This window comes from Mobula hypostoma, chromosome 12, assembly GCF_963921235.1.
Source record: "Mobula hypostoma chromosome 12, sMobHyp1.1, whole genome shotgun sequence".
NCBI classification, from domain to species: domain Eukaryota; kingdom Metazoa; phylum Chordata; class Chondrichthyes; order Myliobatiformes; family Myliobatidae; genus Mobula; species Mobula hypostoma.
In genome coordinates, this window is record NC_086108.1 from 25,350,128 (window position 1) to 25,376,626 (window position 26,499).

The window sequence follows — 26,499 nt, forward strand, 5'->3', positions numbered from 1 at the left end:
TCCCTAATGAGGACAGCTCATAGACATCAGGCGTCTTCATCCTGCAGTTGGTAATCAGCTCTTTGGGTTTTGTTGACGTTGAGTGAGAACTTGTTGTTGGAGCACCATTCAAATAGATTTCTCAATCTCCTTTCTATCTGCCGATTTGTCACCATCATTGATTAGGTCAACAGCAGTGATGTCATCAGAAAACAAATGTGGCATTTGAGCTGCAATTAGCCACACAATCATAAGTATAAAGTGAGTAGAGCAGGGGCCTAAGCATACAGCCTTGTGGTGCACCTGTGCTGATGGAGATTGTGGAGGAGATGTTGTTATACTAACTGGGATCAGCCGGTGAGAAAATTGAGAGTCCTGTGACCAAGGCACATGTCTTGGAGCTTAGTAGTGAGCTTCAAGGGGATGATAGTGATGAATGCTGAGTTGTAGTCAATGAAGAGGACTGTGGCACTTGCAACTCCATTGTCTGGGTGTTTCAAAGCTGAGATAAAAGCCAATGAAATGGCATCTGCTATTGACTTCTTAGGCAAATTGGAACAAATCCAATCGGAGTTGATATGTTTCAAAACCAATCTTTTGAAGCACTTCTTCAGAATACATTAAAAGGTTCAAAGTACATTTATTATCAAAGTACATATGCAGTATATACTACTACCCACAGGTAGCCATGAAAAAAAGAAAAAGTAGCTTGTAACTGCTACTAGATGTAATGAAACCTACTATGGCAGTGCATCTTACAACAAAGCTCTCTTTGGCCATTATATTTGTGTGGCTGATTTAGGAGCACAGAAGTTGCCTTATGTTTAAAAAAAATAATTTAGGGAGTAATGTTAATGTTCATGCCATCAGATTGGATGCTACCTTGATGGAATGTGAGATGTATATTCAACAATCTGAGTTTGGCCTTCCATCGGATGGCATGAGCATCATTTTCTCTAACTTTCAGTAATTTCTCCCCCTCCCTCTTTTACTTCTTCCCCTCCCCTCCTCATTCTTAGTCTGTCTTCTGACCTCTTCCTTTTCAGTCTTGCCTGAAATGCTGACTGTTTCACGGTCCAGTCCATGAAGTCCGCATTACGGTTCACAGTCAGGTCCGTCGATCCGTATTCCAGGTTTTCCAGTTTTCCATTGTTCCGTTTGGTGCTCTAATTAAGGCACATGATTCGCGTTTGGGCAGGCACATAAATACCTCCGGAGATGGGCTTGGCTACTGGATTGTTTCTGTCCAAACCATCTGTCTCTGCCCCTTCCTTCTGAAGCCTTGCCCTGTAACCTGTGTCTCAAGCCTTGGCTCGCCTGTAACCCTTGCCTGCACCGCTGTCAAGTTCAACTGCTGGAGCAAGATAACGAATTGTCTATTGTTGTTTTGAACTGTCTCTGTGTCCATGCCCTCACTAGGTAGGTATCTGGCTGTTTGCCACTACCTAGTGTTGAGAACTGTCTCTGTGTCCACACCGTCGCTAGGTAGGTCCAGCTGTTTGCTGCTACCTTGTGTTGGGAACTGTCTCTTTGTACCCTCACCTCCACTGGGTAGGTCTGGCCGTTTGCTGCTACCTTGAGTGGAGATCTGTCTCTCAAGATTACCAAGGCTCGTGTGTTCCTGCCTCCCTTGACCAAGGCTCTGAGTTCCTGCCTCACTGGACCAAGTCAAGGCTTCGTGTTCTCCCTGTCCATGTGCCTCACCCAGCCTGGTGCTGGGGTTCCCTCATCCTGTCTGAGAGTCTCTGGTCCTGTCCAAGCCACATTCAAGAGTCTCTCATCCTGTCCAAGCCAAAGCTTTGTGCTCTTGTCCTGTGCAGGAGTTCCACATTCTGTCGTAGTCCTGTCTCCCAAGACCACATCATGTCCTCACCATGAAGAACCCAAGCCATGTCCAGTCCTGTAGCCACGTCATGTCCTCGCCTAGTTCCGGAGTTCCGTGTCATTAGTCCAGGCTCCTTGTTCCTAGCTCATTGTCCGGGTTCTGTGTTTCTTGTCCATGTCCTAGCCCGGGCCCTGTATCCTAGCCTCGTCCAGGGCCTGTGTCCAGCATCGTTTCTTCCCCACTTCCCTTGCTTTCTTGACACACCTAGTCCTGTTCCTAGCACTTCAGTGTCTGTGTCCTGCATTTGGGTCCGCTCCAAGCCGCCCCCCCCCCCACCGCCACCCTGTGACAGACTGTTTATTCCCCTCCATAGATGCTCCAGCATGTCCATTTCCAGATGGTTAGTTGTCTCATTGAAGAATGAGAACTGGCCTGAAACCTATGTGACGTGAATATTACGTGTTACTAAGTGTCCCAACCTGAACATTGGATATTTAGCAGGCAGAAATGGGTGGCTGCATTTGCTGAAGAGGTGCAAATAAAAGTAACATTGTTCAATCATCAGCAAACATTCCATTTCTGACCTTGTAATGGAAAAAGGTGCTGCTGATGAAATGGTTGAAGATGGTTGGGCCTCGGACACTGCCCTGTGAAGCCCCTACGGTGAAGCTCTGGAGCTGGGATGACTGACACCCAACAACTGCAAACTTCTTCCTTTCAGTCAGGTATGACTCCATCCATTGGTGTGTCTTCCAATTAATGCCCATTGGCTTCACTTTAACCAGGATTTGTTTTTAGTTACACTCATTCAAATGTGGGAAGGCAAACCACTCAGTTGCCATATTCCACATTCAGGAGATTTGGACCAAGTCTGCCATGAGCTTTGAAGTTGAATCATACCAGTGAAACCAACGTGAGCTTTGGTAAACAGATAATTGATACATTGATAGCACTATTGACACAAACTCAACGGTCTCAAGACTGAAGGTTGACAGCTTGTGCAGCAATTAGCCAGCATGGATGTGTGGATGTATCCTGTTTTGTATGAAGAGTGTTTACTTTGGGCAGTTTGCCAAGTTGTCACCTAGATACCATTTTGTAACTGGAAGAGCTTTGCTGGTAGTATGGCTATTTCTGGAGAGCAGTTGAGAAATTGCTTTGTCATATAGCTTTTACTGTGCTCATGCTCTCGTCTACTTCTTGATATCATGTGGTGTGAGTTGCAATGATTGAAGTCTGGCTTCTATGGTGATGGGGAACTTGGGGGGAAGCCAACTTATCATTTTGGTTTAACTTCATTGCAAATGTCTCTACTACTTACATAATGTACTTTATCATTTTTGATATGGGATGTTCTTGGAGCCTCCTTCTCACAGAAGGTATCGAATTGTCCATCATTATCTCAACCAGATGTAATAGGACAGCAGATTTTCACACTTATCCATTGGTTGTGGTATCACTCAGCTCTGTCTATTGCATGGTGCTTTAGACCTGATGCAATGCAATATAATGGGGCCTGAATAATCTCTTAGGTGACTCACCTGAAGGTACTGAACCACCACCAAACTGGCAAAATTTTATTTAATAAAATAAAGCTAACAATGAACTGATAACACCTAATGACATTTCTTATGGATTCTTAATGCTAACCAAACATGAACGGTGAGTTAAACAGCGTGGATTGGAACTGTTCTTACGTGAAACTTATAGCAAGTTTGTATTGATGACCAATACTCAATCAAAACAGAAACTCCATTTAGAGCTATTTTCAAAAGCAGAATAAGTTTGTCATTTCAGGGAGATTTTCCAGAATGATTTTACTTCGTTAAGACATTTAATACTTTAACAAACTCTGTTGAATCACAGAACTGTGATGCCAAGGTGTGATTTGCACAAGAATAATTTCCAGTGATAGGAATCATTATCAGGGACAAGTTTTTATCATCTAAAAATCCAATGTGCTCTGAAAAATCTAGATGACAGCAAGTCACTTCTATACCCATTTGATAAGAAATTGACTAACTGCTGGGTAAATGAAGGTAGAACTTTGTTATATAACTACACTACAGACTGTATTTCCTAGTCATCACAGATAAATTTCTAATTATCTCACATCTCTTGCAGCCCAATGATTGTTTGGGTTGTACAATGATGTTAATTATTCATTTGGTAGTTGACTGTCAACTAACCTGAATACTTGTTGTGTCTGAATGTAACTTCACACACTGTTCATAGCTAATCATAGGTAGAAAATCAGGTGCAACCATTATAATTAGTGTCAGCATTTCTGGGCTTTGGAAAAGGAAATTGGCCAGTGCTGTTTCCTCTAGTGCTGTACAGCTGTACGACTCCGCTTGCACAGTCTCGTTCAGAAGGGGTGGTGGAGAGGAAAATCATACAGCCATTTTCTATATTTTATGACACAGCACGTATCAAGGTGGAGACCAAGTCTGAAGAGAATCCATATGGAACAAGGTTTGTTGATGAGCAAGGCTACAAGGATGTTGAATGATTAATTCATGAATGTTATCTCACCAGTGAAAACAATTACATCAATATACCACCAATTCTGTATCTGCTTTAGAGCTTGTTTACCTATGGCGAAAGGGATTAAAAGATTCAAAGTGCATTTATTATCGAAGTATGCATGCAGTATACAACCCTGAAATTCGTCTTCCCTGAGGCAGCCACAAAACAAAGAAACACATCGAAGATACAATACACAAAAAAAGGAATTGTACAAACGGCAAAAAATGAGTGAATGACACACAGAATATTAAACATCAAACAGCAAAGTACTTGAAACAGTCTAGCAATGTTCAGTTTAATTTGGTTCAGATTAATTTAGCATTGTCATTTGTTGACTGAAGGTCACAGAGCCAGTCCGTGTCGCAGTGCCCTGATCAAAATCACACAAAATAGCCAATAATTTGTATCTAAAAATGATCTAACTCATAAGAACTGCAGTCTTCAAACTGAGGAAAGTTTCTCTGATTGTTTAAGTTAGATAATCCTCATGTCTATAAGACATATCATTTTACAATAACATATCCTCATTTCAAAGAGCATTTTTTTTGATGATAGCTTAACGAACTAAAACTGGTAGGCATCACAGACCAAAGCTGGATATATAATTAAATAATGGGAAGGAACTGAGGCTAAGCATTGTGAAAAATATCGATGTTATCTCAATGTTCAAGCAGGGGCAATTTCTTGTCACTGATACACAAAGTAGAAACTTGAATGGTGGCCTCAGTGTGCAATGATTAAAGTCAGATGACTAAACTTCTCTCATCTTTAAGCTTCTGTGCCCTCCTCCTAAGCACACTTATATGTTTCATCTCATCCCACTCCCAGTGTTCCACATGCTACCAGTCTTTTGATAAAGAAATCTCTCTAAACATTAAGAGATGCATGTCCTCACTGGGAGATTAGAATTTATCAGGAAGACATGGGGTCCGGACATTCAAAGAAATGCAGAGGAATGTAGCAAAACTAGTTCCAATGCCAAGTGAGCAGGGCAATTTAAAAAATGCAATAATAAACAGACTACTCAAAGATAATGAGGTACTTATGGCAGCAGAGGAGTGGCACTGCTGGCAGAGCCATCACCTCACAGCTCTGATGACCCAAGTTCAGTCCTGGCCTCCGATGCTGTCTGTGTAGAGTCTGCATGGCGTGACTACCTGATTTTCCTCTCATGCTCTGATCCAAAGATCAGCCGATTGTTTGGTTGATTGCTGTACAGGTAAGCTGTAGAATAAGGAATGGTGGTGGAAAGTAGTTCATGAGAATGTGAAAAGAATCCATTTGCAGGGAATATAAGTGGGTGACTGGGATTGCTCTGGCAGCTAACATGATTTCAATGGGCTGAATATTCTCTTTCATATGGAAAGATGGGAATATTTCAAAGTTATACAAGGACAACATGGTAGCATAGTGGGTAGCAGAATGCTTTACAGTACCAGTAACTCAGGTTCAATTCCCACCACCCCCTGTAAGAATTGGTATGTTCGCCTCATGACCGTGTGGGTTTCCAGCGGATGCTCCGATTTCCTTACACAGGCCAAAGACATACCAGTTAGTAGGTTAATTGGTCGTTGTTAATTGTCCCCTGGTTAGGCTGGGGTTAAATAGGTGGATTGCTGGGCGGCACGGCTTGGAGGGCCTGTTCAGTGCTGTACCTCAATAAATAAATAAATATGCTAAGCAAAATACGAAGTAACTGTTCAGCAGACCTTAAGGTATGTTAACGTAACTTGGTAGAGGTTAGGAAGGCAGGGAAAGTATATTTCTCCACACAGTTGCTGCGAATTTGCTGCCATGAGGCAAAAGGTTTTGTTTTTTAAAATCTCTTTGTTATGCATTCCATGGGGAAGACCAGCATACATTGTCCATTGCTAGTTGCCCCGAGAGCTGCTTTGTATATTTTAGTAGTTTGCTGGAATACAATTAAAGGTCAATCCCATCACTTAAGCTCCTTAATAACAAGCAAAGCCAAACCAAAAAAAAGGCAGCCACTGCTTCTTTTATCTGTTGTGTATTTTTGTAATAATGAGTTGTTCTACAATCATTATTAACAATGCTGCCTTTTTGTTATGGATTTACTTAGTCAATTAAACAAATGTGATTTTCCCAGGAATTTGAAATCCTGATGCTTGACAATCACTTGGATCGATGAATTATTACTCCAGAGACATCACCAGCATATCATCTAATTCCATATTCTGGTACCACTAAAGAAACAACAAGAAACTGAAATAAACAGTTGAAATTGTAAAGTTTGTGTTCAGGACGGTGGCATCATATTGCCTGAAGTGATTTATCCAACCAAATCCATGTTTTGATTGATTGCAAATTCAGTGTGAGAAACACAAAGAAATTTCTATCATGTTGAGTACGGGACACAGTGAATGTGGTGAGTGATGAATCAAATTCTTTTCTTCTGTGCCATAAACTTTGATGATCCTAAGTTATAAATTGACACAAATACATACAACTGAAGTATGAAGGATAATGTAAGATATATATTCAGCGGCCTCTTTATAAGGTACCTCTGTGCCTAACATAGTGGCCAGTGAGTGTATGTTTGTGGTCTCCCGCTGCTGTAGCCCATCCACTTCAAGGTTCAATGTGTTGTGCCTTCAGAGATGCTCTTCTGCACACCACTGGGGTAATCTGTAGTTATCTGAATTACTGTCAGTTTGAACCAGTCTGGCCATTCTCCTCTAATCTTTCTCATTAACAAGCTATCTACAGAACTGCCGCTCACTGGATGTTCTATTGCTGTGCATGAAAATCCCAGGAGATCAACAGTTTTTGAGATACTCAAACCACACCATCTGGCACCAAAGATTATACCATGGTCAAAGTCACTTCCTTATTCTGATGTTTGGTCTGAACAACAGCTTGACCATGTCTACATGCCTCTGTGCATTGAGTTGCTGCTACATGATTGGCTGATTAGATATTTGCATTAACAAACTGGTGTTTTGATGTACCTAATAAAGTGCTACTGAGTGTATAATTAATAAATGTCAAGGCTGGAAATTTTGGATTACTTCACTGGATTTTATCATAATGCCACTATACTTCAGGGAGACAGTATTACTAGCATAGATGTACTAGTCTTGCAATAGAGAGGAACAAATTGATTTCAGCTAAGAATGAGCTATAGAGGATTTAGCTCTGTGCACACTGATGCAAAATGAAGTAATTATAACCAAGCACAGAAACTGTAATTGAGTCTGTTAAAATATTTGCATTGAATAACTAGTCAACAACTGAAAAATCATTTTAGGGTAAAACAGCAATTTCAAAAGCAACTTGAAGTGATAAAATATAGAATGTTCTAAATATACATCCTGTTGGGAAGAAGTGCTAGGAATATGTCCAAGTGGTCTATGTAGTCTTGTGGTGCGGTTTGGAGGGAATCAGATATTTTGAGCAGGGAAGACGTACCAGAGCTATCCCAGGTAAAGAATGGATTATAATTGGAAACTGTCCAAGAGATATAAGGAGGCACACATACATCAAAGCAAACATTTTTTCAGAGACTCAGATTTTGAAAGGCAGTGCTGACAGAGGTCCATGGTATGCAATTGGGTAAACCTCGATTTCTGTAACTGTATTTGGAAGTAGAAACATAGAAAATAGGTGCAGGAGTAGGCCATTCGGCCCTTCGAGCCTGCACTGCCATTCAGTATGATCATGGCTGATCATCCAACTCAGAACCCTATACCAGCCTTCCCTCCATACCCCCTGATCCCTTTAGCCACAAGGGCCATATCTAACTCCCTCTCAAATATAGCCAATGAACTGGCCTCAACTGTTTCCTGTGGCAGAGAATTCCACAGATTCACCACTCTCTGTGTGAAGAAGTTTTTCCTAATCTCGGTCCTAAAAGGCTTCCCCTTTATCCTCAAACTGTGACCCCTCGTTCTGGACTTCCCCAACATCGGGAACAATCTTCCTGCATCTAGCCTGTCCAATTCCTTTAGGATTTTATACGTTTCAATCAGATCCCCCCTCAATCTTCTAAATTCCAACGAGTATAAGCCTAGTTCATCCAGTCTTTCATTATATGAAAGTCCTGCCATCCCAGGAATCAATCTGGTGAACCTTCTTTGTACTCCCTCTATGGCAAGGATGTCTTTCCTCAGATTAGGGGACCAAAACTGCACACAATACTCCAGGTGTGGTCTCACCAAGGCTTTGTACAACTGCAGTAGTACCTCCCTGCTCCTGTACTCAAATCATCTTGCTATAAATGCCAGGATACCATTCGCCTTTTTCACCGCCTGCTGTACCTGCATGCCCACTTTCAATGACTGGTGTATAATGACACCCAGGTCTCATTGCACTTCCCCTTTTCCTAATCGGCCACCATTCAGATTATAATCTGTTTTCCTGTTTTTGCCACCAAAGTGGATAACTTCACATTTATCCACATTAAATTGCATCTGCCATGAATTTGCCCACTCACCTAACCTATCCAAGTCATCCTGCATCCTCTTAGCATCCTCCTCACAGCTAACACCGCCGCCCAGCTTCGTATCATCTGCAAACTTGGAGATGCTGCATTTAATTCCCTCATCCAAGTCAATATATTGTAAACAACTGGGGTCCCAGCACTGAGCCTTGCGGTACCCCACTAGTCACCGCCTGCCATTCTGAAAAGGTCCCGTTTATTCCCACTCTTTGCTTCCTGTCTGCCAACCAATTCTCTATCCACATCAATACCTAACCCTCAATACCGTGTGCTTTAAGTTTGCACATTAATCTCCTGCGTGGGACCTTGTCAAAAGCCTTTTGAAAATCCAAATATACCACATCCAATGGTTCTCTCCTATCCACTCTACTAGTTACATCCTCAAAAAATTCTTTGAGATTCGTCAGACATGATTTTCCTTTCACAAATCCATGCTGACTTTGTCCGATCATTTCACCGCTTTCCAAATGTGCTGTTATCACATCTTTGATAACTGACTCTAGCAGTTTCCCCACCACTGATGTTAGGCTAACCGGTCTATAATTCCCTGATTTCTCTCTCCCTCCTTTTTTAAAAAGTGGGGTTACATTAGCCACCCTCCAATCCTCAGGAACTAGTCCAGAATCTAAAGAGTTTTGAAAAATTATCACTAATGCATCCACTATTTCTTGGGCTACTTCCCTAAGCACTCTGGGATGCAGACCATCTGGCCCTGGGGAAGTTTCCTTGAGTATAGTCTCTGGGATGTTAGAATATTTGCTGCACATACTTTTTGAGTAGCCCTGTGAGCACAGATAGCAGGCTAAAAATGTATAGTTACATATGGATCTGAACTTAAAATGGGAGAGTAATTGCACTAGAATAAATGTAATTGTCCCCTGCACAAAATCTATCTCAATTAATTTATTAATATGCAAGAGAATCAGCTGGAAAGGTAAAGTTGTCCCTGAATACTGGGAGAGAGAGAAGGGATGGAGAACTGACAGGAGAAGGGACAGATGTAGAATGTAAAAAGAAATTTGCAAGAGAAATTAAAAGCAATGCCAAATATTTATGCAATGCATTAGGAAAAGTGAAAAAAAGGTGGTCAGGAATATTGTAGTCACCTTAAGAGTGGTCAGAGATATTGTAGTCACCTTAATGATGATGGGAATGAAAATAAGAACAGGACAGTGGAACTGAATGATTACATTGCATTAGCTGTTGCACTGGTTTCAGGATAATCACGGATAACCTGGTATTGAATCAGGAACTAGTTAAAATTAATTCAAGCAAAATAACAATGCTATAACATATAATGGGACAACTGAATGATAGGGAAGTGGTGTTAGGTAAATTGAAGGGATTGAAGGCAGGTAAATCCCCAGGGCCAGATGGTCTGCTTCCCAGAGTGCTTAAGGAAGTAGCCCAAGAAATAGTGGATGCATTAGTGATAATTTTTCAAAGCTCGTTAGATTCTGGACTAGTTCCTGAGGATTGGAGGGTGGCTAATGTAACCCCACTTTTTAAAAAAGGAGGGAGAGAGAAACCAGGGAATTATAGACCGGTTAGCCTAACATCGGTGGTGGGGAAACTGCTGGAGTCAGTTATCAAGGATGTGATAACAGCACATTTGGAAAGCGGTGAAATGATCGGACAAAGTCAGCATGGATTTGTGAAAGGAAAATCATGTCTGACGAATCTCATAGAATTTTTTGAGGATGTAACTAGTAGAGTGGATAGGGGAGAACCAGTGGATGTGGTATATTTGGATTTTCAAAAGGCTTTTGACAAGGTCCCACACAGGAGATTAGTGTGCAAACTGAAAGCACACGGTATTGGGGGTTAGGTATTGGTGTGGGTGGAGAATTGGTTAGCAGACAGGAAGCAAAGAGTGGGAATAAACGGGATCTTTTCAGAATGGCAGGCGGTGACTAGTGGGGTACCGCAAGGCTCAGTGCTGGGACCCCAGTTGTTTACAATATATATTAATGACTTGGATGAGGGAATTAAATGCAGCATCTCCAAGTTTGCGGATGACACGAAGCTGGGCGGCAGTGTTAGCAGTGAGGAGGATGCTAAGAGGATGCAGGGTGACTTGGATAGGTTGGGTGAGTGGGCAAACTCATGGCAGATGCAATTTAATGTGGATAAATGTGAAGTTATCCACTTTGGTGGCAAAAATAGGAAAACAGATTATTATCTGAATGGTGGCCGATTAGGAAAAGGGGAGGTGCAACGAGACCTGGGTGTCATTATACACCAGTCATTGAAAGTGGGCATGCAGGTACAGCAGGCGGTGAAAAAGGCGAATGGTATGCTGGCATTTATAGCGAGAGGATTTGAGTACAGGAGCAGGGAGGTACTACTGCAGTTGTACAAGGCCTTGGTGAGACCACACCTGGAGTATTGTGTGCAGTTTTGGTACCCTAACCTGAGGAAAGACATCTTTGCCATAGAGGGAGTACAAAGAAGGTTCACCAAATTGATTCCTGGGATGGCAGGACTTTCATATGAAGAAAGACTGGATGAACTGGGCTTGTACTCGTTGGAATTTAGAAGATTGAGGGGGGGATCTGATTGAAACGTATAAGATCCTAAAGGGATTGGACAGGCTAGATGCAGGAAGATTGTTCCCGATGTTGGGGAAGTCCAGAACGAGGGGTCACAGTTTGAAGATAGAGGGGAAGCCTTTTAGGACCGAGATTAGGAAAAACTTCTTCACACAGAGAGTGGTGAATCTGTGGAATTCTCTGCCACAGGAAACTGTTGAGGCCAGTTCATTGGCTATGTTTAAGAGGGAGTTAGATATGGCCCTTGTGGCTACAGGGGTCAGGGGGTATGGAGGGAAGGCTGGGGCGGGGTTCTGAGTTGGATGATCAGCCATGATCATAATAAATGGCGGTGCAGGTTCGAAGGGCCGAATGGCCTACTCCTGCACCTATTTTCTATGTTTCTATGTTTCTATAAATCATTCATTTTCCATATTAAATTAGCAAGTTGCAAATGACCAAAATGAAATTTCCCTATATTTAGTCACTCTGAACCCTTATCATCAGTTTGTAAATATTACAACTATCAGTCCAATTTTTAAGATAGATTAATAGAGTCTTAAGACATAGGAGCAGGGCCTCCACAACTTCTACTACTATCCCACACCGTTCCATCCACACCAGAATCCTCAGACTAGTCCCATTTTATTCTCTCTCCAGATTTGACTCATATATTAGGGATCATTTATAGTGCCCAAATAACCTACTAGCTAACATGTCTTTGAGAATCAGAAAGAAAGTTGGAGTATCTAAAAGAAGTTCACGCGGACACAGGAAGAACACACAAACTCTAAGCAGACAGCACTGGAGCTCAGTAATGAACCAGGGTCACTGGAACTATAAAGCAACAATCTACCAATAGCACCCAGTGCATCCCCCAAATGGGATGGGAGTGTGAAACCTAAGAATTATAGAATAATTAGCTTTTCATTGTTGGGTACTTAATGATAGAATGACCTCAAAGGTTTGCAGTTGCACAGAAAAAGCCAGTATGGATTTGTAGATGGTAGGACAAACCTAATGGAGCTGATAGAATGCTTTCGAAGGAATGAGTAAAAGCATGAGCAAAGAATGTCATATGTAATATTTAAACACATTTGTTAATTTACTCAGAGAAGACTGTTGATAAAAGATGGAGCCATAGGATAAAAAATATTTATTAAACTAGATAGAAAATTGGCTGATAATGGAGTGATGCTCCAATGTGTAGAATGACACTTTTGGACACAGTTAGAATCTGTGCTTGGGCTAGCATTATTTGGTATGTTCACCACCGAGGATGGCGTAAAAAAAAAATTGTGCAAACAGATTTGTTGATAACACAAAAATAGGCAGAGTTTGTATTAACAAAGAGATAGGAAAATTAAGTGAAAAAGGAAAGTTGTGACAAATTAATTTTAATGCAATAAAATACAAGTTCACTGATTTTGCATCTGCAAAGGATGGAATCAGGACTTGCTAATGAGTGAAAAGTCAGACGAAATAAGAAATGTTTGGTTGTCCATATGTGTAGATATAGAGAGAGATCAATAAAACATCATAGCTGGGAAGAAGATGAAGTGAATGCTTAAGTTTAACCACTTCTGCTACACTGTGAACACTTCTTGGCACCACCCCTCAGGAAAGAAAGTTGGAATTGGAGAAAATGTCCAATTAATGAAATAACACCTGGGTTTTTAATAACTAAATTCAGATCACATTAGAGAGACATGGAAATTGGATAGTTCATAGGTGATTTGATTGTTTTTTTAAATATATAAATGGAACAGATAAGGTAGCTATTAGGAAAAAAAATCCACTCAGTAGGATCTCAGGATAAAAGATCATGACCTAGAAATGAGATCCAGACACTTTGGGTATGAAGCTAGGAAACATTTCTATACCCAGATGACTGTAGAAATTTGGAACTCTTTTATTTGCAACATAGTAATTAGCACTTGGTTGATAGTCAATTTAAAGCGAGATTGATGGATTTATAATAATAAATAATATGAATGATATATGGGGAACTGGTAGGTACTGCTGATCCCCAGATGAAGGAACTGACTTTATGCAAGTTGTCCTATACAGTTTAAAAAGTGTTTCAAGACATTAATAAAAAAAATAATATGTTTGTGCTGTTCATTAACAGATGGATACAGTACATTTTTATTCATTCATTTATGGGTAGTGTCAGGTGAATATTCAACAAAATGGTATAGGGAGTATGTGTGGGGTGTTGCATTATAGGCAGCTGGAGAAAATGGATATTCTGAGCTATAGAAAAAATATCAACATTTGGATATTGAATGATTCCTGAAGAAGAGTTTTGGCCAGAAATGTCGATGGTTTACTCTTTTCCATAGATACTGCCTGGTCTGCTGAGTTCCTCCAGCATTTTGTGTGTGTTGCTTTGGAATTCTAGCATGCGCAGATGTTCTTGTGTTTGTGGAACATCTAGATATTTTTAAGGATATAAACCTTACATAAGCAAGGGTCTGGCTATATCTGGAGATGGCCATGAAGCCATCATCTGACTGAATGCTGGAACAGTGTTGAGAGGCTAAATGGCCTATGGCTCTCATTTAGTTATTACACTTCTCTGAAACTTTTTATTCATTAGATCTAACAGATTTAGGTTTATGCGTTCAATTGTGGGAATTATGCAAGAGTACAATGCAGCACTGAAGCATAGAAGAGAAGATTTAATTCATTAAACAAATAAATGCCTACTAGTGCTAAACCTATTCCCAGTGGGGGAAGAAGAAGCTGAAATTAACAAAAAAATGTAGCTCAAATATTTTAACTGCTGAAATGAAATAATAAGGTTGATTTAGAGACACATTTTGTGGTTAAAAAGCAAAAGGTTGTAGACATGATTAAACAAGCAAACCGCAACTTGGAATTAGCATAGGAAATAATTTATTGTGCATAGAAAAACTGATTTTAATGAACCTCTATTTTTAAGTGAGCTTTCCTCCTCCAGTCTTCTGATCATAAAGATTCTCTCCGATTTTCCAAGGTTTCATTGTACCTGTCCTGATGATACGATCTTCTACTAAAATCGTCTCTTATTTCTTCTATTTCCCTCAAAGGAAGATGGGAATCTCAGTCATTATGCACCGCTTAGGTCATATGGTCTTTTTCCATGCTGCTTAACTCTATGACCCTATGACCAGGTGATAAGAATTTTGAAGGAATCAACAAAGGCAACAACTAGTAGCCTTGTCATCTACATCAGAGCCTTTTGCATCCATATCCCACTGTGTGATGAGATTGCAAAATAAAAGCTCTCCACCAACGTGTTACTAGTATTTCCCTTGCAAAAGCTGAGCTATTAGCTTTGTTGCCATCTCCATGGAGCCTACTTTACCTCTTCTGTATTTACAGCAGTTTTATTTTATAACACAAATGATTCTGTAATGCTGGAAATCCAGAGCAACATACTTTAAAAAAAAACTGGAAGAACTCAGCAGGTCAAGCAGCATCTATGATGAACAGTCGATATTTTGGGCCAAAACCCTTCATCAAGAATGGAAAGGAAGGAGTAAGATGCCTGAAAATAAAGTGGAAGGAGGGGAAGGAGCTTGCTGGAAGGTGATAGATAAAGTCAGGTGGGTGGGAAAGGTAACAGGCCAGAGAAGAAGGAACCTGATAGGAGAGGAGAGTGAATCAGAACGAGGGCACCAGGGGGAAGTGATAGGCAGGTGAAGAGAAGAGCAAAGAGGCCAGAGTGAGGAATGGAGAGGAGAAAAGAAAAAAAGAGGGGAAAAATGCTGGTAGTTGGAGAAATTGATGTTCATGCCATCAGTTTGGTCTAGGCTACCGAGATGGAATGTGAGGTGGTGTTGCTCCTCCACCATCAGAGTGGTTTCATTGCGGCAGTAGAACATGCCATGGACCGAAATGTCAGAATGGGAGGTTTACCACAGGAAAATTCCACTTCTGGGGGATGGAGTGGAGGTCTTTCACAAAGCTGTTCCCCAACTTATGTCAGGTCTCAACAATTTAGAAGAGGCTGCATTGGGGGCACTGCACAGTAGGTGACTCTAACAAATTTGCAGGTGAAGTGTTGCCTCACCTGGGAGGACAGTTTGGGGCCCTGAATGAAGGTGAGTGAGGAGGTGGATGGGCCAGGAGGGAGATTAGTGGGAAGGGATGAATGAATAAGCAAATCACAGAGGGAGTGATCCCTGCAGAAAGCGTAGCAGGGAAGTTAAGATTTAGGATCTCATTGAAGATGTGGAAGTTGATGTGTTGGATACGAAGGCTCATGGGGAGGTTGGTGAGGATGAGGAACCCCCCTGTATGGTATCGGCAAGATGGGGTGAATGCAAATATATGGGAAATGGAGGAGATGTGGGTGACATCAGCAAGACGAAAGAGCTGATCGTAGACATCAAGAAGGGTAAGACGAAGGAACAGACTCCAATCCTCATAGAGGGATCAGAAGTGGAGAGGGTGAGCAGTTTCAAGTTCCTGAGTGTCAAGATCCCTGAGGAACTAATCGGATCCCAACATATCAATGCAGTTATAAAGAAGGTAAGACTGTGACTATACTTCATTAGGAGTTTGAAGAGATTTGGTATATCAACAAATACACTCAAGAACATCTATAGATGTACCATGGATAGCGTTTTGATAGGCTGTATCACTGTCTGGTATGGGGGGGGCACTACTGTAAAGGACCAAAAGAAGCTGAAGAGGGTCGTAGATTTAGTCGGCTCCATCTTAGGAACTAGCCTACAAAGTATCCAGGACCTCTTCAAGGAGCAGTATCTCAGAAAGGCAGCGTCCATTATTAAGGACCTCCAGCACCTAGGGCATGCCCTTTTCTCACTGCTACCATCAAGTAGGAGGTACAGAAGCCTGCAGGCACACACTCAGCAATTCAGGGACAACTTCTTCCCCTCTGCCATCCGATTCCTAAATGGACATTGAACCTATGAAAATGACCTCACTTTTTAATATACGGTATATTATTTCTGTTTTTTGCATGATTTTTAATCTATTCAATATAAGTATACTGTAATTTATTTATTATTATTCTTTTGTTGTTTTACTTCTATATAATGTATTGCATTGAACTGCTACTGCTAAGTTAACAAATTTCACAACACATGCCGGTGAAAGTAAACCTGATTCTGATTCTGATCCTGATCAATAGTGGAGGATGGGAAATCCCATTCCTTGAAGAAGAGGGACATCTCTGATGTCCCGAAAAGTAAAGCCTCATTCTGGCAACAGATGTGGCAGAGACCTGGGCCTCTGACCTCCCTCTGCAATTGGATCCTTGACTTCCTAATCAGAGACCACAATCTGTGCGGATTGGTGATAATAATTCCTCCTTGCTGACAATCAACACTGGTGCACGTCAGGGATATTTGCTTAGCCCTCTGCTCTACTCTTTGTATACCCATGACTGTGTGGCTAGGCATAGCTCAAATGCCATCTATAAATTTGCTGATGATACAACCAATGTTAGTAGAATCTCAGGTGGTGATGAATGGGTGTACAGGAGTGAGATATGTCAACTTGTGGAGTGGTATCACAGCAACAACCTTTCACTCAACGTCAGTAAGATGAAAGAGGTGATTGTGGACTTCAGGTAGGGTAAGATGAAGGAACACATAGAAATCCTCACAGAGGGATCAGCAGTGGAGAGAGTGAGCAGTTTCAAGTTCCTGGGTGTCAAGATGTCTGAGGACCTGACCTGGTCCCAACATATCCATGCAATTATAAAGAAGGCAAGGCAGTGACTCTACTTCATTAGGAGCTTGAAGAAATTTTGCATGTCAACAAAAACACTCAAAAACTTCTATAGATGTGCCATGGAGAGCATTTGGACAGGCTGCATCACTGTCTGGAATTGGAGGGGGGGTGGGGGGTGGGTGGGGTGCCTACTGCACAGGACCGAAGGAAGCTACAGAAGGTTGTAAATTTAGTCAGCTCCATCTTGGGTACTGGCCTACAAAGTACCCAGGACATCTTCAAGGAGTGATGTCTCAGAAAGGCAGTGTCCATTATTAAGGACCTCCAGCACCCACGGCATGCTGTTTTCTCACTGTTACCATCATGTAGGAGGTACAGAAGTCTGAAGGCACACACTCAACGATTCAGCAACGGCTTCTTCCCCTCTGCCATCCGATTCCTAAATGGACATTGAACCCATGAACACGACCTCACTTTTTTAGTATATATTATTTCTGTTTCACACGGTTTTTAATCTATTTAGTATACATATAATGTAATTGATTTACTTATTTATTTATTGTACATTTTTCTTTTCTATTATGTATTGCATTGAACTGCTGCTGCTAAGTTAACAAATTTCACAACACATGCCGGTGATAATAAGCCTGATTCTGATTCTGAGATGGAGCAACTGAGGAAAGGAAATAATATGTTGTGAATTTAATATTTCAGTATTACTTGAGTAATATTGTAAATACTGGATTGTATATTGTTTAACTATGTGTAAAAGTACATGAATGTCATATGTCATTACACCACCATGTCATATATGTGCGTCTCACCAAAGTGAAAACAAAGTAGACACGCATCTCCCAGTTACCGTGTTTTTCTTTCAGTCAGTTTTTTCTTGTAGTTACAAACAGTTATGCTGAGGTAGTTTTAAAAAATATCTGAAATGACTACCCACCTGCTGAAGTGCAGTGAGATATTCGAGTTTTTAAAAAATGTAGCACGTTATTTTTCATTTGCAAGGGGAGAGACAGAGAGATGGCTAAGTTAAAAAAAAGTGCAGCACGTGTTCTTCAGAAATTTAGAAAGGTGGTCAAGTTTTAAAAAAAGGCAGAAAACGTATAAAATTCATGAGTTCGTAAAGAGTGAGTACCAGGTGATAATCATAAATTAAATAAAGCAGTAATTGCTGGCTATGTTAGAAAGATACACATTTCCATTGCACAGCATATGCATACCGAGTTGATGGATACCGAGTTAGTTGAGTATTATTTTGAAACAAATGAAGTAACCAATGAGAAAGAACACTTCACCTGTGAGTCGACTGGGGTGATATACTGCGTCCGGTGCTCCCAATGTGGCCTTTTATATATTGGCGAGACCCAACGCAGACTGGGAGACCGCTTTGCTGAACATCTATGCTCTGTCCACCAGAGAAAGCAGGATCTCCCAGTGGCCACACTTTTTAATTCCACATCCCATTCCCATTCTGACATGTCTATCCACGGCCTCCTCTACTGTAAAGATGAAGCCACACTCAGGTTGGAGGAACAACACCTTATATTCCGTCTGGGTAGCCTCCAACCTGATGGCATGAACATCGACTTCTCTAACTTCCGCTAAGGCCCCACCTCCCCCTCGTACCCCATCTGTTACTTATTTTTATGCACACATTCTTTCTCTCAATTTCCTTTTTCTCCCTCTGTCCCTTTGAATATACCTCTTGCCCATCCTCTGGGTCCCCCCCGCCCTTGTCTTTCTTCCCAGACCTCCTGTCCCATGATCCTCTCGTATCCCCTTTTGCCTATCACCTGTCCAGCTCTTGGCTCTATCCCTCCCCCTCCTGTCTTCTCCTATCATTTTGGATCTCCCCCTCCCCCTCCAACTTTCAAATCCCTTACTCACTCTTCCTTCAGTTAGTCCTGACGAAGGGTCTCGGCCTGAAACATCGACTGCACCTCTTCCTACAGATGCTGCCTGGCCTGCTGCATTCACCAGCAACTTTGATGTGTGTTGAATGAGAAAGAAGTGCCAGTTTTGCTTAGTATAATAGGTGGAAGACCATACAGTTTGCTTAGAAGTTTAACTGCTCTAATCAAACAAGTTGAAATGAGCTCTGTTGATATCATGGAAGTAATGCAGGAACTTTTAAAACCAAAACCATTGTTGATTGCAGAACACTTTATGTTTCATAAATGGAATCAAAAGAAGCGGAATTTATTTCAATAACGTGGCTGAATTGAAGAGATTGTCTGACCATTGTCAGTTTGGTAATGGGCTTAATAATGCACTGAGAGATCATTTAATTTGTGGAATCTTCCAGGAAAACATTCAAGAACAGCTCCTATGCACAACTCACATTTTAAAGAGCAGTTGAATCACTGTGGCAATGAAAATATCAGCTACAGAAGCAATTGAGTTGCAGTCCGGAATTGAAACTGAGCTTGAACAAAATTGCATTGGCTAAACCTGTGGTTCACAAACTGATGAACAAGGATCCCTTGGCTAATGACAGGAATTCATGGCATAAAAAAGTTTGGGAACCTCTGCTAATGATGATGTAAAAACTAAGAAGAGACAAGCAACATGGCTTACACCAGTAGGAAATGGCAATAATTAAAATGGAATTGGACACTGGCCTGGCTGTTTCAGTCATTCCACAAAATGAGTTTGAATGGCATTTCAAAAATACTGAAATGAAGCTTGCAGATATTCAACTAAGAAGTTATATTGGAGAAAAGATAACTCCTGTGGGATTGATATTTATAACAACCAACAAGCCACATTGGACTTGTATGTGGTTAGAACAGTGGGGGGGGGGGGGGAGCACTGTGGGGCATGTTTGGCTAACACAACTACAACTTCACTGGAGATCCGTCCATAATTTTCATGCCGCCATCCGTGCAATAGAATCAACTGAAAGCGAATTAAAAAAGATACTGAATGATGCCACAGCAGTGTTCAAGGATAGCAATGGAAAACTCAAGCACATCAAGTTGACTTGCAGCAACTGGTCCATAGCCTCACTGTCTCAAGACAGTGTTAAAAGGGTGAGAAGATTATGGGCATGGAGCACAAGGCAACAAGTGTGACTTCTTTAAACCAAATAACACTTATTGTGGTCACATCATTGACACTCAAGGATTACACAAGGGTGCTGAGAAAATTCAAGCAGTGATGGATATGTCACAGCTGTGGTTCTTTTTAAGATTTGTGAGCTACTGTGCTCACCCGTTGAAATCATTACTAGAAGTTGGAAAGAAATGGCAATTGACAAAGCAGTGTGGGGTGGCTTTCCAAAAGCCAAAAGGAAATGGTGATATCAGACACTGTACTCACACATTATGATCCACAACATCGAGTGAAACTTGCCTGCCATGCCTCACCATATGGTATAGGTGCAATCGTGTCACATGTTATGAGTGATGGCAGTGGACATCATGTTCTAAACCACTGCCGAGAAAAAATGCACAAAGATTGACAGAGAGGCCTTGAGTATGGTTTGGGGTGTAAAACTCTTGAACCAATACTTATATGGGAGAGAGTTTACCCTCATTACTGATCAACATCCACTGGTGCCATTTTCAATCCACAGAAGGTGTTACAGTACACACGTGACTGCACCATCTTCCAGGGTTTAGATGTTCTGACCATCTGAAATATAGATAGCTGGTTCGACTACTTTAAAGATTCAGGCCTGCCCTGCTGATTGGCGGTCATGTTTTGGTGCCAAGATTTTAAAATTTAAAGAGCACTTGAACTGTGGTTTGGTGTTCAATCATCAACTCTGCTTTTGATTCATGTCAGTGTCTAGTTTAGAACTCTGCCCTCATTTCAGTCTCGCATCATTTCTCAATTTTAGTCTCAGATTCTTCAGCACTTGGGTCCTAACCATCCTTGCTCAGGTCTTTCGTCACAGTACAATTGAGCCTAATGTGGACCAGGCAGGGTATCGGAGCCTTTCGTCAACTGTTGCCAGCCACAGCAAGAAAATTTCTAGACAGAGCCAGGAGATACACGACCTCCAGGTCACCATGCTCCAACTGTCACAAGGAGGAAGCCAGAGTGGTCGGGTGATGCTGTGGATTGCTGTGCCATGAGAGTCTATCTTCTGGCCACAGAGAGATTTGGTGGTGACCTGGGTTCCTGCCGTTGCTTCCTCACGTAGTGTTTGAGCTCCAGCCATCCCGGAAATGTGGCCTTCGTGATGTCTCTCCTGACTGGGAAAGCCCGAGCCTAGGCCACCACACATTGGGAGCAGAGGTCAGGGAACAGCCAACAAGGGAAGAATTCTAGTAACGTGCAATTTGCCTCAATCCTTTATCTGACTGGCAATTCATGACTGCACAGAGTAATAACAATGTCTTAAATCCTGCTTATTTATCTAATGCATTATATTCTGCAGGTAATAATGCATCCATACCTATAAAAACTGACCCAGAATGATGACAGGGAGAAGTGAACAGATCAAATGAGATCAAAAGATAGAGCGAGTTCTTAAAGTTAGGGAATTCAGTATTGAGTCTAGAGGGCTGCACGATGCTCAGATAGATGATGAGGTCCTGTTCCTCAGTCTTGCATTGTGTTTTGTTGTGACAGTACCTGAATCCATGGAAAGAGTTGGGGTGGGTGATGAATTGAAGTGACAGGCAACCTGGAAACTCAGGGTCACTCCTGTGCATTGAACACAGGTGCACCACAAAGCAGACACCCCATCTGTCTTGGCTTCTAAATTGAAGAGGAATCATAACTTTATTGTGCTTTCTCAAAAAAAAAAGTTTTTAATAGCTTTGAACAATGTTCTGGAGTGGTGGAGGCTAAGGAGAGAGCTGATAGAAGTTTATAAAATTATGAGAGGCATAGATATAGTAGACAGCCAATATTTCTTTCCTAAGGTCAAAATGTCTAATAATACAGAGCGTGCATTTAAGGTGAGATGGAGGAAATTCAAAGGAGATGTGTGGAGCAGGTGTTTTTTAAACAGAGGAAGTGATGAGTGCCTAGAACAAGCGGTTAGGGTGGTGGTGAAGGCAGGTAGATAAGGGACTCTGATAGGCACATGAATATGCAGAGAATGGAGGATTATGAACCAGGCAGAAGGGATTAGGTGCCATATGCTTAAATTGTTTGGCACAATATCATGGGCCAAAGGGCCTGTTCTCTGTTCTAAATCCAAAATTCATTGAATTCTGAAAAACTGAATAACCTTGGAAGACACTTAGCAAGTCAGGAAAGATATGTAGAGGAATGAAAGGCTAGCAATTCTGGTCAATGTTCTTTCACCAGCTGTCAGACAAATTTATGATACATGGAAAGAAACTAGGAAAGGATAGAGCAAAGAGGAAGGTTTGTGATGGAATAGAAAGCCGGGAGATTAAATGATATGACAATGCAAAGCAAAAGAAGCTGGTAATAGATCAAGCATCTAAAACTGCAGGGTGAAAAGGTATAAATTATGATAGGTAAATTATTAACTGAAACTACTGAATTGTGGTCTGTACATAGGCTTCAGTGTGCTTCATTGAATAATGACGCATTCCTAAAATTTACCTTGAGCTCCATAGGAACAGTAGTGGACTCTGTGATTGAGAAGTTTATAGAAAGATACAGATTTTAAATTCTCTGACCACCAGCATACATTTGATGGTCTGAATCCCCTCCTTCTGTACTCATGATATGTGATGGTAGAAACTAATTAAGTCTTATATCACCATCAATTCGAATAAATAATGAGCAACTAAGTTGCATCTTACAGTCTGAGTGACAGTGCTTTTTGTCATTTAAAGGTATGCTTCTTCAGTCCATGGAGTAGTTCCATTATGTTGAAAACTGTGAAAAAAAAGGAAGGTTTTTCTTGCAAAGCCAACACCTGTGAGCACACTAAATGACTGACCTCTGGATTTACTTGTAAAACGTTTCCTTTGTCCTCCGGAGGTGCTGCGTGGGAGGAGAGCTGTCTGCTGGTGGCTGATGTCCACGGGGCTGGTGGCTAGGAAGTTCTCCTTGTATTTATTCATGAGCGACAACTTGGTGGTATCACTTCCTGTTGGGATAAAGAAAATCAAGTTAACCTCTTACAATCCGAACATATTCTTCCCATGACATCGAAGAAGCAGAGCACAGAAATGTTTGTCATTCATACTTCACTCATCAGTCACCTTACATTCTATCAGGTAGATTATATAATGTGAAATATTTACACAATGAATCCATAATATAATGCCAATGACTGAGAAGCTAAAAACTGCAGATGCTGGAAATCTTAAAACAAGAGCTGGAAAGACTCAACAGGTCAGGCAGCATCTGTGGAAAGAGAAGAACAGAGTTAATGTTTCAGATGAATGAGCTTTCATCATTGATGAAAAGTGAGAAAACCTGTTTCTTCACTTCTCCAGTTCTGATGAAAGTTCATCAAATTGAAGTGATAACTCTTTTGCTCTCCACAATTGCTGCCTGACCTGCTGGTGGTTTCCATGGTTCCTGCTGTTATGCCATGCTAATGTTGAGTTCCAGAATCAGAGTGAGGGAATTAATTTGCAATTTTTGGACTGAAAATTCAGATACAGAGAGGTTCAACTGTGCTTGCTTGCAAAAGAGACCCAAACACGTTAATAAACAGGTACACCATAAGTATATACCTGGAATTGGTGGCACTTAAATACAGTAGATTCAGCATCCTAAAGTTATTGTGATAGGTATTTGCTTCTTCCTCATGTTTGCTAAGCTTGCTCTCTAAATAGCAGCTGCCATTTGAAAGGTCACAGACAGTTATAAGTAAACTTTCAACTATATTGCTTTGTTTAACTTCTGGTCATAAATGAAAGAAAGTTTTCAGTTCTTAAAATGTAAATGGGAAGCAGCTTGAAGTTATAAAAGCACTCTTTATAGAACAGCTTTGCATATAGTCTCTGTATTCTGAAGATGCTCTGTTTGTAAAGAGTCACTGCACTTTCTTTATCATTGCTTAAAAATAGTTTATAAGACATTGGGTGGTTTAATTTGGGCTGTATTAAACAAACAAGCTGACTCTTAAGTTGCTTAGTTTGAGGTAGCTTGCAAAACCAATTGGTTAATATCATTTAGCATATCAATAACTGATGTGATTATAGTTGGAAGAGTTTTATGTATTCAGAAGTTAGCTTTACAGCATTAATGGTAGCTAGCTAAAATCTATGTCAACAAAAAATACTACTAGACTATTTTGCTAAAAAGACATCTGAGGAAATACCACCTGCTTGTGAAGTCACTCAAGTGTGAGAAAAGTATATAAATGCAGAGAGCAGTTCGGGTTTATGAGGAATGGGGTAAAGAACATCAAGAAACATGGAAGAACTAGAATCCTTTCCTCCAGCTATGGTTTCTGTGATGGACAACTTGATTGTCTGTATCTTTGTTATGCCTTTTTTTAGTTTAGAGGAATTGTATCTGTGTCTTTAATCTCTTTTGTTTGAGAAATGTTTTGTGATTTGGAGAAGGTTTGTGTTTTAGAAATGGTTTGTAATTGGGAAATGTTTAAGATAGAATTCTTCTGTGGTTTTAAATGTGTTTTTAAGAGTGTTCTATGGATTTAAACATGTATCATTGAAAATAAATGAGCTGTGTTTAAAACTAGTTTGTTAGATGGAATTATCTTCTCCTTGGTGGGGAGAGGGGATTCACCACTCAAAAAGCAGGTATTGGCAGCTAAAACTCACTGTGGAGAATAATCAGGAAACTGAACTGGTTTTTGAAGATTGGGAAGATACAGTATTATCTCCTTTAAGTGAGAGTACTCATGTCTATTGATATTGAAAGGGCTTAAGGTTTTCATTTGAGTTTAGAACTTTGTGGTCTGCAAACCCAGAACCATCGCATTGTCCAATGTGGAATGATCGGGTCTATTGGGCTAACACTCATTGGGATCTAGTTGATCAGTTAAAAGCATAAAGGATTCTGAGGAAGAAAAGCAGAAGGGATGCAGGGAAGATGCTTCCTCCGTGTATGGATCTGCAACCAGAGAAAACAGACTCAGGACAAATGGTTAGACATTTAAGACTAAGATGATAAGAAACTTTATCACACAGAATTTTTGGAAGGAAGGCTGTGAATACCTGAGTCTATTCAAAGCTCATATTTTTAGATTTTAAGAGATCAAGAAAGTGAAAGGGTATGGGGGTTTTCTGAGAGAGGATCGGTTCAGCTGTATCTTTAAAATGGTTGAACAAATCCCTAACAATCCCACCTTGTTCTTCCCACTGTATTAAAGGACACGATTATTGCATTCAAAAATATCAGAATCAGGTTTAATATCACTGCCATAGATCATGAAATTTGTTGTTATGTGCCAGCTGTACATTGCAATACATAACAAAAAACTGTAAATTACAGTAAGGAGTACTGGTTGCTGGGGAGGCTAGTGCCTATGATGGATCTGACTGAGTTCATGACCTTCTACAGCTTATTTCGATCCTCTGAGCGCACCACATAGCAGACGTTGATGAAGCCAGTTAGAATGCTCTCTATTTTGCATTTGCAAAGACACCCAAGTGTCCTCAGTGACATTCCAAATCTCTTCAAACTCCTAATGGAAATATAGCCGCTGTTGCACCTTCTTTGTGACTGCATTGATATCTTGGGTCTAGGATAGATCCTCAGAGATCCTGACACCCAGAAACTTGAAATTCTTACACTCCTAAAGCCACATTGAGAATTCCAATGAAATAAACCTGCATCCTTAATCTCATACATTGCAACCATGTAGTCAGACCACTAAAAGCTCCTGGATCTACTCACTCGGGCACAGGACTGTTTTTGTACTGCTTACACTTCTGGCAGCATTGTTCAAATCAGCCCTCTCTTCATTTAACTATCGGTAGCAAAGAGGTGACCAAAATGCTGTTTTCTTTTTGTGTATACTTCAATTCTAGAATAGAACTCATTTCAGCAAAAAGATACAAAACGAATCATGTAAGTCCTCCTAACAGTGTTAAAATGTCACACAGAACAAAATAGCAGTCCAACATTGATACAATTGGGGTGAATAAACAGGGTGGCTCGGTTGCATCGTGGTGAGAACAATGCTTTACTGTACCGTCAACCCAGGTTCAACTTCCGTTACTGTCTGTAAGGAGTTTGTACTTTCCCCTCATGATCACGGTTTCCTTCGGGTGCTCCAGATTCCTCCCACAGTCTCAAGGATACAGTGGTTGGTAGATTAATTGGTCATTGTAACTTGTCTCATGATTAAACTCAGATTAAATCAGGAAATTAGGGGTTGCTGTATGGTGCAGTTTGAGGGTCCAGAAGGGCCTAATCCGTGTGCATCTCAATAGATCAATAAAATAAAAAGGAAAGAAAAACAAGGGAGGCCCTTGAGCATATCCCACCATTCAGGTTGATCATAGTTGACCTATGCTGGCCTCAACTCTTCATTGCCAGCTCTCCAAACTATCAATTCCTCATCACACCTTAAAAGGAGGCAAATATACTTTGGGTAAAAGAAGCATCCAAAA

The 26,499-nt window shown here is 40.9% G+C and overlaps 1 protein-coding gene across 1 annotated transcript in view; it reads right to left on the reverse strand.

Moving 5' to 3' along the window:
• astn1 (astrotactin 1) overlaps nucleotides 1-26,499 on the reverse strand; it is a 2,838,691-nt gene that overhangs the window by 1,781,137 nt on the left and 1,031,055 nt on the right. The window contains exon 4 of the mRNA XM_063063753.1: nucleotides 22,902-23,051. Coding sequence (XP_062919823.1) covers nucleotides 22,902-23,051 — 150 coding nt within the window. The remainder of the gene's footprint in view (nucleotides 1-22,901; nucleotides 23,052-26,499) is intronic.